Source organism: Pseudorca crassidens, chromosome 18 (assembly GCF_039906515.1).
Source record: "Pseudorca crassidens isolate mPseCra1 chromosome 18, mPseCra1.hap1, whole genome shotgun sequence".
NCBI lineage: Eukaryota > Metazoa > Chordata > Mammalia > Artiodactyla > Delphinidae > Pseudorca > Pseudorca crassidens.
Window position 1 is genome coordinate 71643016 of NC_090313.1, and position 15780 is coordinate 71658795.

The window sequence follows — 15780 nt, forward strand, 5'->3', positions numbered from 1 at the left end:
CACTCCTGTGGGAGAACCTCTGTGATATGATTATTTTACAGTTTGGGGGTCACCCACCTGGTGGGTATGGGATTTGATTATATCACGAATGGAACACTCCTACCGTCTCATTGTGGCTTCTTTTTTGTCTTTGGAAGTAGATTATCTTTTTGGTAGGTTCCAGTCATTTTTTGTCAATGGTCGTTCAGCTGTTTTGATTTTGGTGTTTTCGTGAGGTGGGTGAGCTCAGGTCCTTCTACTCTGCCATCTTTCTGGGGATCTGAGGGTTCTGTCAAAATGTAGATTCTAAATCTGTAGGTCTGCAGTAGGACCTGAGAGTCTGTGTTTCTTCCAGGCTCCCAGAAGAGGTAGCCAATATTGATCTGTGTGCTTGGAGCAGCAAGACTGTAGTGAGGATAACACCAAGCTTCTGAAAGGAATCCGTCTTAAATGATAATACTGTTACTGGTTTGTTCTTAAAGGATATAAGATACAGATGAACACCCATGTGGAACAGATGTGTAGGGCAGGGCTTGGGGAAAGTGTGCAGAGCTTCCATGACCTCCCTGGGCACCCCTGCTTGTTCCCCTCCCTAGATGCTCCCCGCCTTGTTTCTGTAATTTGCAGTTCACTGAAAAGAACAGCATTAAGATTTGGAACCTGAAGAGCCCTAAGACCTAACTCTGTGCATGTTTGTGGACACATTTGCAGGTGCAATGCTAAGTTACAAGCATCTTTATTTCACAGCTGTACTAACATATTAACGGTCTCACCTATTTGTGAGAATAAGACATTCGCATGCCTCTAAAATGTATGGTGCTTTTTCTAAAATACTCGATTTGGACACTACAATTTTAATCAAGTTATGTCTAAGTTGCAGTGCACCTGTCTGAATTGTTTTATGCCCGTGGGTAAAGTGTATCATGTTTTGGGACTAGAAAGCATGGAGGTATGAGAAGGTATTTCTCTTATCCCAGAAGCATCTGTTAGATATCTGCCCTCTCCTTTGGGTGGATATCTCTACCTCTTCTCTCTTCTCCATCCCTGTTCCTTGCGAAGTGAAAATTAACACTTCAGTAACAGAGGCACAACACAATACCCAAGGAGATTGGACTGCAGCTCTGAAATCATTGATTGGTGGGCTCAAATGGGGCAGGTCTGCAGCTTCAAAGGGCCTTTCTTTTATACTCAAGGGTGAGAAGGTTAAGAAATGGTGGAAAAGTAGAAGAAATGTTTCACATTAACAAATCTGTTTTTTTAAAAAATAAACAGAAAAAAACCCATTACTTCCCATGACTGCAGATTATAAGATATTACTGAAATCTCGGTTTTTTTAAAAGAGTAACCCATCATGGTGGTTCTTTGCTGGGTTAGAGGCCATGGTGGAAAATTCAGTCATGACTGGTCAGTCCTATCTACTGTGGGTCCCAGCAGAACTCTGAGAGTTGGCTAGTGTTGTTAACCACAGAGACCTGCATTATGTAAGACTTTTTTTCAGAGATTGTGATTCAGTTTCTTTTCTACAAATCATGGAGAATCATCTTTAAGGTAAGGTGAAAATCATCAGAAGAGTATGTTGACAGCAATGTCCAGAAAGTCTTTAAAATAAGTGAATAGTTGTACCTATGGTAACATTAAAAAAATCTTGGGTCAGGCTCTGTTGCAGGGTACTTCTAGAAAATTACTACTTATGATTTAGTTGGTGCATGTTAGGAAAGCAAGTTATATTTGTTAATCTAAGAAGTATGAGTAGGAAGACCATAGAGATCAGATTGTTATGTGTCTCCATGACCCTGTTTTTTGAGTGGGGTGAAGAATAGATGGGTTTTGGTGAAAGAACAAAAACTCTTACTACTTTTTCCTGATCGTTATGGGTCTATTTCAGAATTTTAAGGATGACAACCTAATGATAGGTTATGGACAATTAGAGCTCTTGTTCTTCTCTGATTTTTCTCTTTTATCCCAGTGAGCACTGGGTGAGGGTCACAGTCTTTGGTGTCCACTTCAAGAGGTTACAGAGGCCTTCTGCTCCCAGGGTCAATGTACTGCCTCACAACCCCACGCCATTCATGGAACACATATGAGTGTGGCACCCCACACACGAAACTATAAATGTGTCAACGGCAAAAATCTTCATTAAGCAGAAATAAAACCTGTGGTCAATATGTATTTTTTTTCTTTTAGTCTAAAGAGAATATTAACCAAGATTACATCACAAAAACTTTAAATGTATTTACAGAGTGAATAAGTTACACAGATAAACTTTGAATGTTTCTAATGTGCAACAGGTTTACATGCACACAGCTAACACTTGACAGCATTAAGTTTAAGGAGAAAACTTAAGAATGGCCCTTTACATATATATTACAAAGAAAATGACATTTCTTAAGAAACAAAGTGACAACTCATATTTTACCGTTATGATTCTACTTCCAGCTATCCAAACGGATATTAAAATATGCATGCGTAACAGGTGGAAAGACTTGGAATTTATAATGTTGAATGTCTTTAACTTTTTTCTACAAAATGGCCAAGTTGGTTAAAATTAACACTCATCATTCTGTAGTATAAATATGCTCATAAAAGCAACCTTATAGTAAAAAGCAGCCAAGATCCTTTAAAAAAAAGGTCTCTCTGGACCATTTTTGGTGCAAGGGTCCTAATCACAGACCCCTGCAAAGAGATCCAGGGCTTTCGAAACAGTAGCCTAGCAACATAAGAAAGGTACTTCATAGCAGCTCCTTTTAGATACAGTAATTAATTGTATTCAAATTTCAGTGTACATTAAATTGTCCATTTACAATTCCCTTTTCACATATACAGGCTGTCAGCTTTTGACCGTCTTACAATTTTCAATGGCCAGCTTCATTCTGCCTGCCCCTTCCTCAGCCCACCAAAAAAAGAAAAAAAAAAAGAAAAGGAAAGAATGTACAAGTTTTAGAATATAAAATATTTTTAGCGAAGAAAACATTGCACTTTTGCCAATCTAAAACTGTTTCTAGAAAGGAAGGTACTGTGCAGAGTAGTCGGCTTTGGTATGCAATGGAAGTCACATCTTCAGTAGTGAGTTGCATTTGCTCAGTAAAATAACACATCTGTGCCACACAGCATGACGGATGGAGGTTGTTCCAGAATGTCCTATGCTACCTTGGTTCTTATAGTATTGCTACACGTGGGAAGTTCTGCCATCCTCTTTAGAAAAAGTCCTACAGGTAACAAGAGGGAGAACAGTCTGACCAAGCCTTTTGAAGGCCGAGAAGACACTGAATGACGTCACCCCAGCATGGCAGCACCCCCAGCTTGGCACCCATGGGGGACGGAAGGCTCCTGTCAGAGACTAGTGCCGGAAACACTGGAGTCTGGAAGGAAAGTGGTGAGGACCCGGTAGCTCTGGGCCCTGCGGATCATGTCCCGGATCTCCATGTTCAGCTCCATCAGCTTGGTGCAGATCTCGGTCAGGCTCTGGTTAGACCCCACCAGTGCGTAAGTACCTGTTTGTCCCAGAGTTTGATGACGGAAATAAATATTCAGTAGTGTCTGGACCTCATCGTCAGAACTGCTTCCAAAGATGTCATTGGGCCACAGACTTCTGCAGTCAGAAAAGAAGAGCAGATTAGAGGCACTATTATTCACAAGTTTGAGAGGTTATGAGTCTTTATTAGTATAAGAAAATTGCTCTTTTAATACAAAAGCTTTTGTTGAGCTATAATTCACAAACTGTACAATTCAGCTATCTAAAATATATAGTTCTGTGGCTTTTTTAGTAATATTCAGAGTTGTGCAGACATCACATGATCAGTTTTAGAATATTGAATGTTATTGGTTTTGATAAAATATCTAAAGTAAAAAAATATCAGAATGGAATCCCATAATCTTAAAATATTTATTTGCTATAGCATTCTGGTTACAATGAATGTGAATATACTATCAAAATGTAGGGAGAAAAAACCCAAAGAGGCTACATTCAAATAATTAGTTTTAAAATTATGTTGGCGTATACTTTGAAGTGTTTGAACATTTAAGAGATGACCAGAACCGAAACCAACACTTCAAACAATAAGTCCTGAAATCTGATGTTTCTGGCATGGTAATGGGAAGGATCTGAGAAGGGTTTATATAAACATCTTGGTGTTCCTTCCGTAGTGATTTAGTCCCCAGCCATGACAAAGTAACTATTAGGCATGCATTTCCTTTAACCGTCTCTAAATAGAAATAGTAGCGTCACCTGCATTCCCGGATTTGCCGTAAAGCCTTGCCAAGTTCGTTGTTTTTCAAGCACTCGAGCATGGACTGGATGGCTGCTTCAGTGGACGTGAAGGTCGGCTCAGACCACGCCCCCTCTATGTAGAGAGGGTCGGCTGTGATGGCTGCAGTAGCCTCCTTCAGGTTTTTCTTTAGGTCACTCAGTTCCCTGGACATATTTAGCAGCTGTTAAAAAAAAAAGTATTTTTACTGTATTTAGTTGCAGGCTGGATTTTACATCCCCAAAGTAAAAAAAAATTTGACTGTATGAGGTCTGGTTAAGCAGAAGCTTAATATCTCGGTAAACTAAAATAGGACAGATGAAACCGTACTGCGTGGTATATGTAGGGTTATGGGGCTGAATGCGTTGTATTCAACTATGTCAACAGCTGGGATGCGCTCCTTATAGAAAAGATTGACTCCTTTTGAAACGTCGTCTATTTAAGCAGAAGGGCATACGTAGAAGTACAATGCACAAGAGAACAGGCTCGGGAGTTGGATAACGCTGGGTTTATTAGATGCCAGTTCTGCATTATTGACTACTGCATAGTCAAGTAAACAAACTTTTACGTGCCTTAGTTTTATCATCTGTGAGATTGGAGATATTACCCACCTCTCAGGTTATTTTAAAGATGACAGCTTGGCACAAAAGTGCCCAATAAATTTAATTATGAACACATGCTGTTTGAAGAATAAACTTTTCTCCCTACTCCTATGCCACAGGAAAAGATGAAAGACATAATTTTAAGAGGGAGGAGGAAAAATCTCAATGTAATGTTAGTATTCGTGTTACAAGTAAGAGATATTTTCCCTCAGAATTACTGGAACCAAAAGATTCTGAGTTGTTAAAAAGTAAATCATAAAGAGAACCTGTGTCACTTCTTAGTGCCTCCAAAGTGTACAGTGGAAGACAGCTCTTTTGCAGTTTGACCTCAAGAGCATTTAAAAGAAACTGAGATGAATTTAAAGGTTTTTTGTTTCCCTTTGTCATGTAAGCTGAGGATGCCCAGTTTCTTTGAAAAAAGTTGATTTACCCAGCATCTTTACCTGTTTTCATTCCCAGCCTGCTCACTGTACAAGGTATAGAACTGAAGCCCTCAAGGACTGTCTTCACACAGATGCCGATTAAATACAACTCTGTACTCCAGCCCCACGTTCAAAATTCAAGGAGGTAATCCTTTTACATAAGTTGTTAGAGTGTCTTAGACATATAGTTTTTAAAGTGTGAAAGTGAATTTCTTATTTTAAATCTAGGTAAGTTTTTTTTTTTTTTTTTTTTTTGCGGTACGCAGGCCTCTCACTGTTGTGGTCTCTCCTGTTGCGGAGCACAGGCTCTGGACGTGCAGGCTCAGCGGCCATGGCTCACGGGCCCAGCCGCTCTGCGGCATGTGGGATCTTCCTGGACTGGGGCACGAACCCATGTCCCCTGCATCGGCAGGCGGACTCTCAACCACTGCGCCACCAGGGAAGCCCTAGGTAAGTTTTAAATTATGTGTGTGTAAAGTATTTAAAACTTACCTAGATTTAAAATAATTAAGGAAAAATTCACTTTAAATTTATTAGATTTAAAATAATTATATACACACACACGGTATGAAACATGTAATTTACTACTCTTAAGTGAAACGTGAATTACTTTTTTAATATGGAAAATGACATGTGAATTGCATGTGCATTGTCCTCTATTTTTGGAGCAGAGAATGGACTCTGAGGGTTCGGTTCCTACTTTCCAGAAGAGTAAAGCTTATCTTGACAATGGGGCAAATCCCAGTCATCAACTGTCTTTTCTTTTATCTGATAATTTGTGATTCTGTGGAGGAAAACTCGTTTGTGAAGAGCTCTTCATAAACAACGATGTCTGACTCCTGTCTCACTTGAAATTGGGATCTGTGAAAGGACAGTTGACCCTTGAGCAACTCGGGGTTAGAGGCACGGTCTAACTGCTGGTTCCACCCACCCACCCACCCCCGCCCCTAGAACTTAACTACTAACAGCCCCCTGTTGACCGGAAGCCTTACTGATAACACACAGTCCATTAATACATATTTTGTATGTTATATGTATGTCTACATATATTTTATGTAGTCACGACATATCTATTTCTAGGTATGTTTGCAAGATTTTTCAAATTTCCAATATATTGAAAAAATCCACATAGGTAAGTGGACTCACAGTTCAAACTCATGTTGTTCAAGGGTGAACTGTATATTTAAAAACTATAGTCACTTTTCCTTTTTTCCACACTGAGTAATAATTATGGTTAAATGGCTGTCATTCTGTCTCCTCCTCCCCTACCCCCAACTCAGACATGAGGTTTCTAGGCTCCAGCCTCACTCCGCTGCTTGCAATGGGATTGTTTCATGGACTCATGACTGTTCCCTGACAGCACATCTGCACCTTTAGCAGCAGATCCTTGTATTTAACTACATGCAAGATGGGATCTAGCAGGCAGAGTCGGTCACTGACGAGCAGGCAGGAGCTGTGGATGTACAATTGTGTCAGGCCTCCTCCGACATCCCTGTCTTAGCTGTGGCACTGTGGTTACATAGTTCATCTGAGAGGGGACCTGAGCATCGTCCCCCACTCCTCCCCCCACACCCCATCAGTTTCAGTGACCTTTGTCCTAAAATATCTCCCACGTTTCCTCCCTATCCTTACCTAGCACTTCTGTCCTAGTTCAAACTCTCACCTCTTATCTGAGCTATTTCAGCGGCCTCATAACTGACTGGTCTGTCTGTCTCCAGTCTAGCTGTCACCAAATCCACCCTCCACATCCCTGCCGTGAAGATCTAACTAAAATACTCACAGGTGCAGCGTCTTGCGTGATCTCACCTTACTTATCTCTTCCGCCTTAGTCCATTGTTCCTTTTGGTTTGCATTTTATAGTCTAGCAATCCTCAATTGCCTGTACTTGTAGTTCCTATCTCTTTCTCACTACCATATTTATGCCCACGCTGTTGTTTCTTACTGGAACATTCCTCCTTACCCCCCACTTCATCTCTCTAATTCGAACTCATCCTTTAAGAATCAGGTGTGATCTCCTCCAGAAAGTTTCCTGTTTCAACCTCCTTGTCTCCAGCTGAACTAGGCACTCACCCTCTGAGCTTCCACAATATCCAGTGCACACCACCATTATTTCATCTACTACACTGCAGTAGTGTTTTTTCAAGTCTAGGAAAAATCTGGCTCACTCAGAAGCTGTATGCTCAAGTTACTTTACCTTTTACATTAAAAGTATTAATGCATCCGGATGCTAAGCAGAGCAGGGAAGCTGAAGAGAGTCAAACATCATGTAGTTATTTCCTTCTTACCTCAATGTAGGATCAAGTATGAACAGCTAGAGGTCAGAAAAACCGTAACACAAGGAACTTTTTCAAATAAGGATCCCCAGACACAGGGCCAGGGGGAGGCAAGTGAGGCCCTCGGCATAGCATTCAGGGAGGGGCTCACCCTGAAGGTCGTCCTTGTATTTTGTGTCCAGGTATGTCACTTGCCTCACCCTAGTCCTGGCACTGCCACGTGAGCATGGAAATAAATATAAGACACTGGTATTTAAGACTTGTGCTTGAGTGAAAGGATTATGTGGGAATAAAATCACTTGGACATTTATAAACTGGCAGGAGGGAGAACAAAAGGAAAGCAGTGATACTCATGGCAGGACCTGGGGTCGGGAGTGGGCAGGCTCACCTCTGGCATGGAGCTGACTTCGTGCACCTGGCCGATGAGCTTACAGTACGACTGAAAAAGCAGCAGCAGCTGGAAGTGTAGCTTATACAACCTCTGACACAGTTCCAGTTGCTAAAGAGAGAATTTGCATGGGAAGAAAGAGTTATTAAGGATCATTCTTGTATAGTAAGTGAAATCTTAGTGGAGACTAATGCACCTTTTTTTTTTTTTAAATCAAGGAACCATAACTAGTTGTTACCATTCTAAATAAAACAGAACAATAAATCCAATCAATGACTATCAGTGAGAAATTCACTGTGTAATATAGAATAAAACAGCTCCTGGAGGATGACTAATTAGAAAGAAGTAGTAGCTAGCTATAAAGGGACTTAGTGAACTGCCAAATTTCCATTATATTCGCCAATTAAATTACAGGTTTAATATCTACAAATTATAACTGCAGTCTTAATTTTTATAAGCTATACATCTTTGAACACAATTTCTTTTTATTAAAGGTATATTTAAAAGGCAGAGCATTAAGTGGTTCTAGGTGTTAAATTTATAAATTCAGCAGACACTTGGGAGATTATTCCTTGTGACAATTCTGGCTGCCATTTAGGGTATAGGCACTCATCCTAAAGTCTGTGTAAACACAAGAGTCACGTGACTGTCTAAGGTGCTGCATCAGGTTTAATGATGATGCTTCTACTCAGTGCTCAACAAATTTGTTGAATTAAAGAGAGATAAAAAGGGCCCAAAATGCTTACAAAAAGGAGAAATCATGAAAGCATGCAAAACTTTCTGTGGAAAGAACGTTAAAAAATATGCATACAAAATGGCCCTGGAGCTCTATAGACACCTCTGGAATTGAAAATGTTTTCATTATACAGCTTACATGTACTGTAAGGGAAGAATAAACCATGAGTAATTCCAACACCAATGATCATAGTACTCTTTGAGCTGTATCTGCTCAATGGCCTCTAAACTTTGCCTGTTTTATCCCAAGAAAGGGTTAGCTCCTAGGTAGCAGATGGGATTCTGCTAGAGGAAAACGACAGCCTTCACTAGATAGAATTTAATGGCTCAGCAGTCACCACTGAAAGTGGGTGAGATATGTGGCTTAAACCAAACACTTCACTGTTCAGTTTTCAAACGTTAAGTAAGGATAAATAGGGCCTTTCTTTCACTAATGGACTACAAAGAATTCAGTAAGAATTGAGAGCCACTACTAATGGACTACAAAGAATTCAGTAAGAATTGAGAGCCACTGACGTGACTTAAAACTGTTCCCCCCAAATCAGTCTAAGGAGAGCCACTGACGTGACTTAAAATTGTTCCCCCCAAATCAGTTTAAGGAGAGAAATGACAAGAATTTAAATTTAGGTTTTTAGGAAGCGTATTCCATTAATAGTATTATTAACATACTCTTGACCCTAATTTTAAAAGTGACTAAAGTTTATGCTAAGACCATGCTCGATGGAGTTTTCTTTCTCCTCTCTCCCTGGCCCTTAGGGGGAAAAAGCAATTCTACTTAGATTTATTTGATCTCTCAATGCTGGTAACCAGCCTAAGTGTAAAGAAGTAGCTACACTCGTTTGCTAACCCAAACTAGATGTTTGGTTGTTTTAGTAACACATTTTATGATAATTTAAACTTGCCTTTGTGGAAACCTTTTCAAAATCTGGTATAAAAGACAACTGCCAGAGACTCTCAGACAAAAAAAGTATTGTTTAAAAACAAAATGTTACCTTTCACAATTTAGGGTGAAACCTAGCTATGAAAACTCTGACTTTTCTAAGTGTCAGATAATGGTAGTTATTTCTAAAAATATTCTAGTGATAACATGAGAGTTCATAGCAACATAGGTTTCTACTTTGGGAGGAAAGCAGCCCAGAATGCTAATAAACTACATGTCTCAGTCTACCAAATAAAAGAAAATGAAACAAAAAAGGGAAAACATGCTAAGAGATATAATAGTAACAGTAAAAATAAGATTGTTATGGGTCCATGCCTAAATGGACAAAGAGTAGGAAAGAAAGTTAACTTACTGCAAGAGATTCCATTTGCTACACAGCAAGCATGGCACAGGAAACAAAGGAAAGGAAAGAAAGTACAGGGTCAGTGTAATGCATGCAACAGAAAGCACGGCCCTCTTCTAAGAGCAGAACTGTCAGCCGTCAGCCGTCAGCCGTATTAGCATCGCTTGCCCCAACGTGATAAATGGTTGCAAATGTTGTACCCATTCAACATGCACAGCAGTCCAGTTAAAAACAAGCTCTAATGGGAAACATGTCATTGAAAAAACATAATTTGTGATCTTTTAGATTCTCTGATTAGTTAATTTAGACTTTGTCAGTCTTGGAGACCATAAGTGAAAACTTATATTGCTTGAAGATTTTAGTGTTTAAATGTGAATAGTAACATAGTAAACATAGTAAAACTGTGAGGAGACCAACTGATTAATCTGAAAGAACTACAGCCCCAAACAAATTACACTATTGCTAGGTTAAGGCAGAGTATTTAATATGTTTGGCTTCATATCCACTACGCTATGACTATCCAATTAGCATAGACTATAATTAACAATCTAAGTGGCATTTTCTTTAGAGTCAGGTTGCCTTCCACGTCGAGAATATTTTACAGGACTGCTAGATATTGTTATTTCAAAGGACTGAACATTGTCTTTATACTCCCAAACAAGTGTGAGATATGACAATTAATCTTGCATTTTAGTTTTTATAATTTTTTCCCCAGTAGACAATTTCTAAAAGGAATCTAGAACTGATGTTAGTCTAGAATATTATAAATTTGTAACTGGGCCATGTTACAGATTACACAACCCGAGGTATTTACTATTTTCAAGAAAACTTTAACTGTGCTAGAAGTTTTTATAACCAAACCTTATGCACTGAAAAACAATGTCACACAAGAAAGGAGTACAGGGCCAGAGTTTTAAGTCTGCATATACAGAGTTGCCACTGTGAAGACTTTTTAGAAAACGTCAAATCTGATTGAAACGTTTAGTATGAACCTTAGTACATAACTGCTTCTACCATGGAATTTACTTTTCAGAAGCATGGAATGAAGCAAGTGCTGAGTAAATTACATGGTCTTATGTGAAGAAAATGGCTATCTTTTTTACTGTTTTCCAAAAGAATGTTGTAATCCCAGGTCATCAAGTCAGTTAAAGAAAAATCTTCTCTGTTCAGTGAAGGCAAATGAGGCTTTTTGACTTGAGCCTGGTACCGAGGAATTTCATTGTCAACGAATTCCTTCCACTCCACGCTCAGGGCACACACTTGTGTTTCTTGGGAGACGGACAGCTTGATGAACACCAGTTCTCAGTGTCCTTCTTACACTCTCCTTTCTAGGTAGGCTAGTCCAAGCTGCATTGATATTTATTACCCCAGAATCTTTTCCTAGGCCACAGGCTTGGATGTAGTTTGCATTTAGAGTTCCAAAAAGATAGTGAAAAAAGCCTTTCAAGGAAAATGTTAAAACGTCCCCCCGACAAATATTTTCCGATATCCAGGTTTTAAAAATAATCCCTTTAGAAGTCTTTATAGATATATCTATGTTTTTGTGATTCAAGATTCTTTTGAAAATGTGGGAATGTGTTTTATTTGGTCACAAGGATTTTCTTCAAGCCCAGTTCCTGTACTCCTGATATGACTTGATTTATATATAAATTGGATTTAGAGGTATGTTTTCTGAAAATGAGAAAAAAAAATGTCAAGATGTTAAGAACTGATCATAGACAAGGTAGCTTAAAAGCCTAGAGTCATCTAGTTCTTATTCATTAACAGTATCATAGGAGGAGCTTCAAGATGGTGGAAGAGTAAGACGCGGAGATCACCTTCCAAATACATCAGAAATACATCTACACGTGGAACAACTCCTACAGAACACCTACTGAATGCTGGCAGAAGACCTCAGACCTCCCAAAAGGCAAGAAACCCCCCACATACCTGGGTACGGCAAAAGATAAAAGAATAAACAGAGACAAAAGAATAGGGACGGGACCTGCACCAGTGGGAGGGAGCTGTGAAGGAGGAAAGGTTTCCACACACTAGGAGCCCCTTCGCGGGCAGAGACCGCGCGTGGCAGAGGGGGGACGCTTTGCAGCCGCGGAGGAGAGCAATAGCAACAGGGGTGCGGGGGGCAAAGTGGAGAGATTCCTGCACAGAGGATTGGTGCCGACCGGCACTCACCAGCCCAAGAGGCTTGTCTGCTCACCCGCCGGGGCGGGCAGGGCTGGGAGCTGAGGCTCGGGCTTCGGAGGTCAGATCCCAGGGAGAGGACTGGGGTTGGCTGTGTGAACACAGCCTGAAGGGGGCTAGTGCACCACGGCTAGATGGGAGGGAGTCCGGGAAAAGTCTGGAACTGCCTAACAGGCAAGAGACCATTGTTTCTGGTGCCTGAGGAGAGGGGATTCAGAGCGCCGCTTAAAGGAGCTCTAGAGACGGGCATGAGCCACTGCTGTCAGCTTGGACCCCAGAGACGGGCATGAGACGCTAAGGCTGCTGCTGCCGCCGCCAAGAAGCCTGTGTGCGAGCACAGGTCACTCTCCACACCCCCTTCCGGGGAGCCCGTGCAGCCCGCCACTGGCAGGGTCCCAGGATCCAGGGAGAACTTGCCCGGGAAAACACACACTGGCCTCTGTCGCTGCAGGCTCGCCACGCATCCATACCCCTCCCTCCCCCGGGGCTTAATGAGCCAGAGCCCCCGAATCAGCTGCTCCTTTAACCCCATCCTGTCTGAGCGAAGAACAGACGCCCTCAGGCAACCTACACGCAGAGGCGGGGCCAACTCCAAAGCTGAACCCCAGGAGCTGTGCGAACAAAGAAGAGAAAGGGAAATCTCTCCCAGCAGCCTCAGGAGCAGCGGATTAAATCTCCACAATCAACTTGATGTACCTGCATCTGTGGAATACCTGAATAGACAAAGACAAAGAATCAACCCAAATTGAGGAGGTGGACCTTGGGAACAACGATATATATATTTTTTTACCTTTTTCTCTTTTCATGAGTGTGTATGTGTACGCTTCTGTGTGTGATTTTGTCTGTATAGCTTTGCTTTTACCATTTCTCCTAGGGTTCTGCCTGTCCATATTATTTTCTTTATTACTTAAAAATTTTTTTTTCTTAACTATTTTTTATTTTAATAACTTTATTTTATTTTATTTTGCCTTCTTCCTTTCTTTTTCTCCCTTTTATTCTGAGCCGTGTGGATGACAGGCTCTTGATGCTCCAGCCAGGTGTCAGGGCTGTGCCACTGAGGTGTGAGAGCCAAGTTCCGGACTGGTCCACAAGAGACCTCCAAGCTCCATGTAATATCAAATGGAAAAAATCTCCCAGAGATCTTCATCTCAATGCCAAGACCCAGTTTCACTCAATGACCAGCAAGCTACAGTGCTGGACACACTATGCCAAACAACTAGCAAGACAGGAACACAACTCCACCCATTAGCACAGAGGCTGCCTAAAATCATAATAAGGCCACAGACACCCAAAAACACACCACCAGACGTGGACCTGCCCACCAGAAAGACAAGATCCAGCCTCATCCACCAGAACACAGGCACTAGTCCCCTCCACCAGGAAGCCTACACAACCCACTGAACCAACCTTAGCCACTGGGGACAGACATCAAAAACAATGGGAACTACGAACCTGCAGCCTGCAAAAAGGAGACCCCAAATACAGTAAGTTAAGCAAAATGTGAAGACAAACACACAGCAGATGAAGGAATTAGGCAGAAGCCCACCAGACCTAACAAATGAAGAGGAAATAGGCAGTGTACCTGAAAAAGAATTCAGAGTAATGATAGTAAAGATGATCCAAAATCTTGGAAACAGAATGGAGAAAATACAAGAAACGTTTAACAAGGACCTAGAAGAACTAAAGAGCAAACAAACAGTGATGAACAACACAATAAATGAAATTAAAAATTCTCTAGAAGGGATCAATAGCAGAATAACTGAGGCAGAAGAATGGATAAGGGACCTGGAAGATAAAATAGTGGAAATAACTACTGCAGAGCAGAATAAAGAAAAAAGAATGAAAAGAATTGAGGACAGTCTCAGAGACCTTTGGGACAACATTAAACACACCAACATTTGAATTATAGGGGTCCCAGAAGAAGAAGAGAAAAAGAAATGGACTGAGAAAATATTTGAAGAGATTATAGTTGAAAACTTCCCTAATATGGGAAAGGAAAGAGTTAATCAAGTCCAGGAAGCACAGAGAGTCCCATACAGGATAAATCCAAGGAGAAACACACCAAGACACATATTAATCAAACTACCAAAAATTAAATACAAAGAAAAAATATTAAAAGCAGCAAGGGAAAAACAACAAATAACATACAAGGGAATCCCCATAAGGTTAACAGCTTATCTTTCAGCAGAAACTCTGCAAGCCAGAAGGAACTAGCAGGACATATTTAAAGTGATGAAGGAGAAAAACCTACAACCAAGATCACTCTACCCAGCAAGGATCTCATTCAGATTTGATGGAGAAATTAAAACCTTTACAGACAAGCAAAAGCTAAGAGAATTTATCACCACCAAACCAGCTTTACAACAAATGCTAAAGGAACTTTTCTAGGCAGGAAACACAAGATAAGGAAAAGACCTACAATAATAAACCCAAAACACTTAAGAAAATGGTAATAGGAACGTACATATCGATAATTACCTTAAATGTAAATGGAATAGATGCTCCCACCAGAAGACACAGACTGGCTGAATGGATACAAAAACAAGACCCATCTATATGCTGTCTACAAGAGATCCACTTCAGACCTAGGGACACATACAGACTGAAAGTGAGGGGATGGAAAAAGATATTCCATGCAAATGGAAATCGAAAGAAAGCTGGAGTAGCAATTCTCATATCAGACAAAATAGACTTTAAAATAAAGCCTATTACAAGAGACAAAGGACACTACATAATGATCAAGGGATCGATCCAAGAAGAAGATATAACAATTGTAAATATTTATGCACCCAGAATAGGAACACCTCAATACATAAGGCAAATACTAACAGCCATAAAAGGGGAAATCGACAGTAACACAATCATAGAAGGGGACTTTAACATGCCACTTTCACCAATGGACAGATCATCCAAAATGAAAATAAATAAGGAAATACAAGCTTTAAATGATACATTAAACAAGATGGACTTAATTGATATTTATAGGACATTCCATTCAAAAACAACAGAATCCACTTTCTTCTCAAGTGCTCATGGAACATTCTCTAGGATAGATCATATCCTGGGTCACAAATCAAGCCTTGGTAAATTTAAGAAAATTGAAATCGTATCAAGTATCTTTTCCGACCACAATGCTATGAGACTAGATATCAATTACAGGAAAAAATCTGAAAGAAATACAAACACATAGAGGTTAAACAACACACTACTTAATAACCAAGAGATCACTGAAGAAATCAAAGAGGAAATCAAAAAATACTTAGAAACAAATGACAATGAAAACACAATGACCCAAAACCTATGGGATGCAGCAAAAGCAGTTCTAAGAGGGAAGTTTATAGCAATACAGTCCTACCTTAGGAAACAAGAAACATCTCAAACAACCTAACCTTACACCTAAAGCAATTAGAGAAAGAACAAAAGAACCCCAAAGTTAGCAGAAGGAAAGAAATCATAAAGATCAGATCAGAAATAAATGAAAAAGAAATGTAGGAAATGACAGCAAAGATCAATAAAACTAAAAGCTGGTTCTTTGAGAAGATAAACAAAATTGATAAACCATTAGCCAGACTTCTCAAGAAAAAGAGGGAGAGGACTCAAATCAATAGAATTAGAAATGAAAAAGGAGAAGTAACAACTGACACTGCAGAAATACAAAGGATCATGAGAGATT

General features: G+C 40.2%; 1 protein-coding gene across 6 annotated transcripts in view; it reads right to left on the reverse strand.

Moving 5' to 3' along the window:
- Positions 1 to 2126: 2126 nt before the first annotated feature.
- The window catches only part of FRY (FRY microtubule binding protein), a 327504-nt gene continuing 313850 nt past the window's right edge, over positions 2127 to 15780 (reverse strand). For 4 of the 6 annotated variants that reach the window (XM_067713507.1, XM_067713509.1, XM_067713508.1 and 1 more), the window contains exons 59-62: positions 9936 to 9953; positions 7909 to 8019; positions 4205 to 4407; positions 2127 to 3568 (exon numbers count right to left, since the gene is read on the reverse strand). In XM_067713507.1, the coding sequence (XP_067569608.1) occupies positions 3310 to 3568; positions 4205 to 4407; positions 7909 to 8019; positions 9936 to 9953 (591 nt within the window). In that variant the 3' untranslated portion in view covers positions 2127 to 3309. The remainder of the gene's footprint in view (positions 3569 to 4204; positions 4408 to 7908; positions 8020 to 9935; positions 9954 to 15780) is intronic. The other 2 variants (XM_067713511.1, XM_067713512.1) reach the window with 1 other exon arrangement.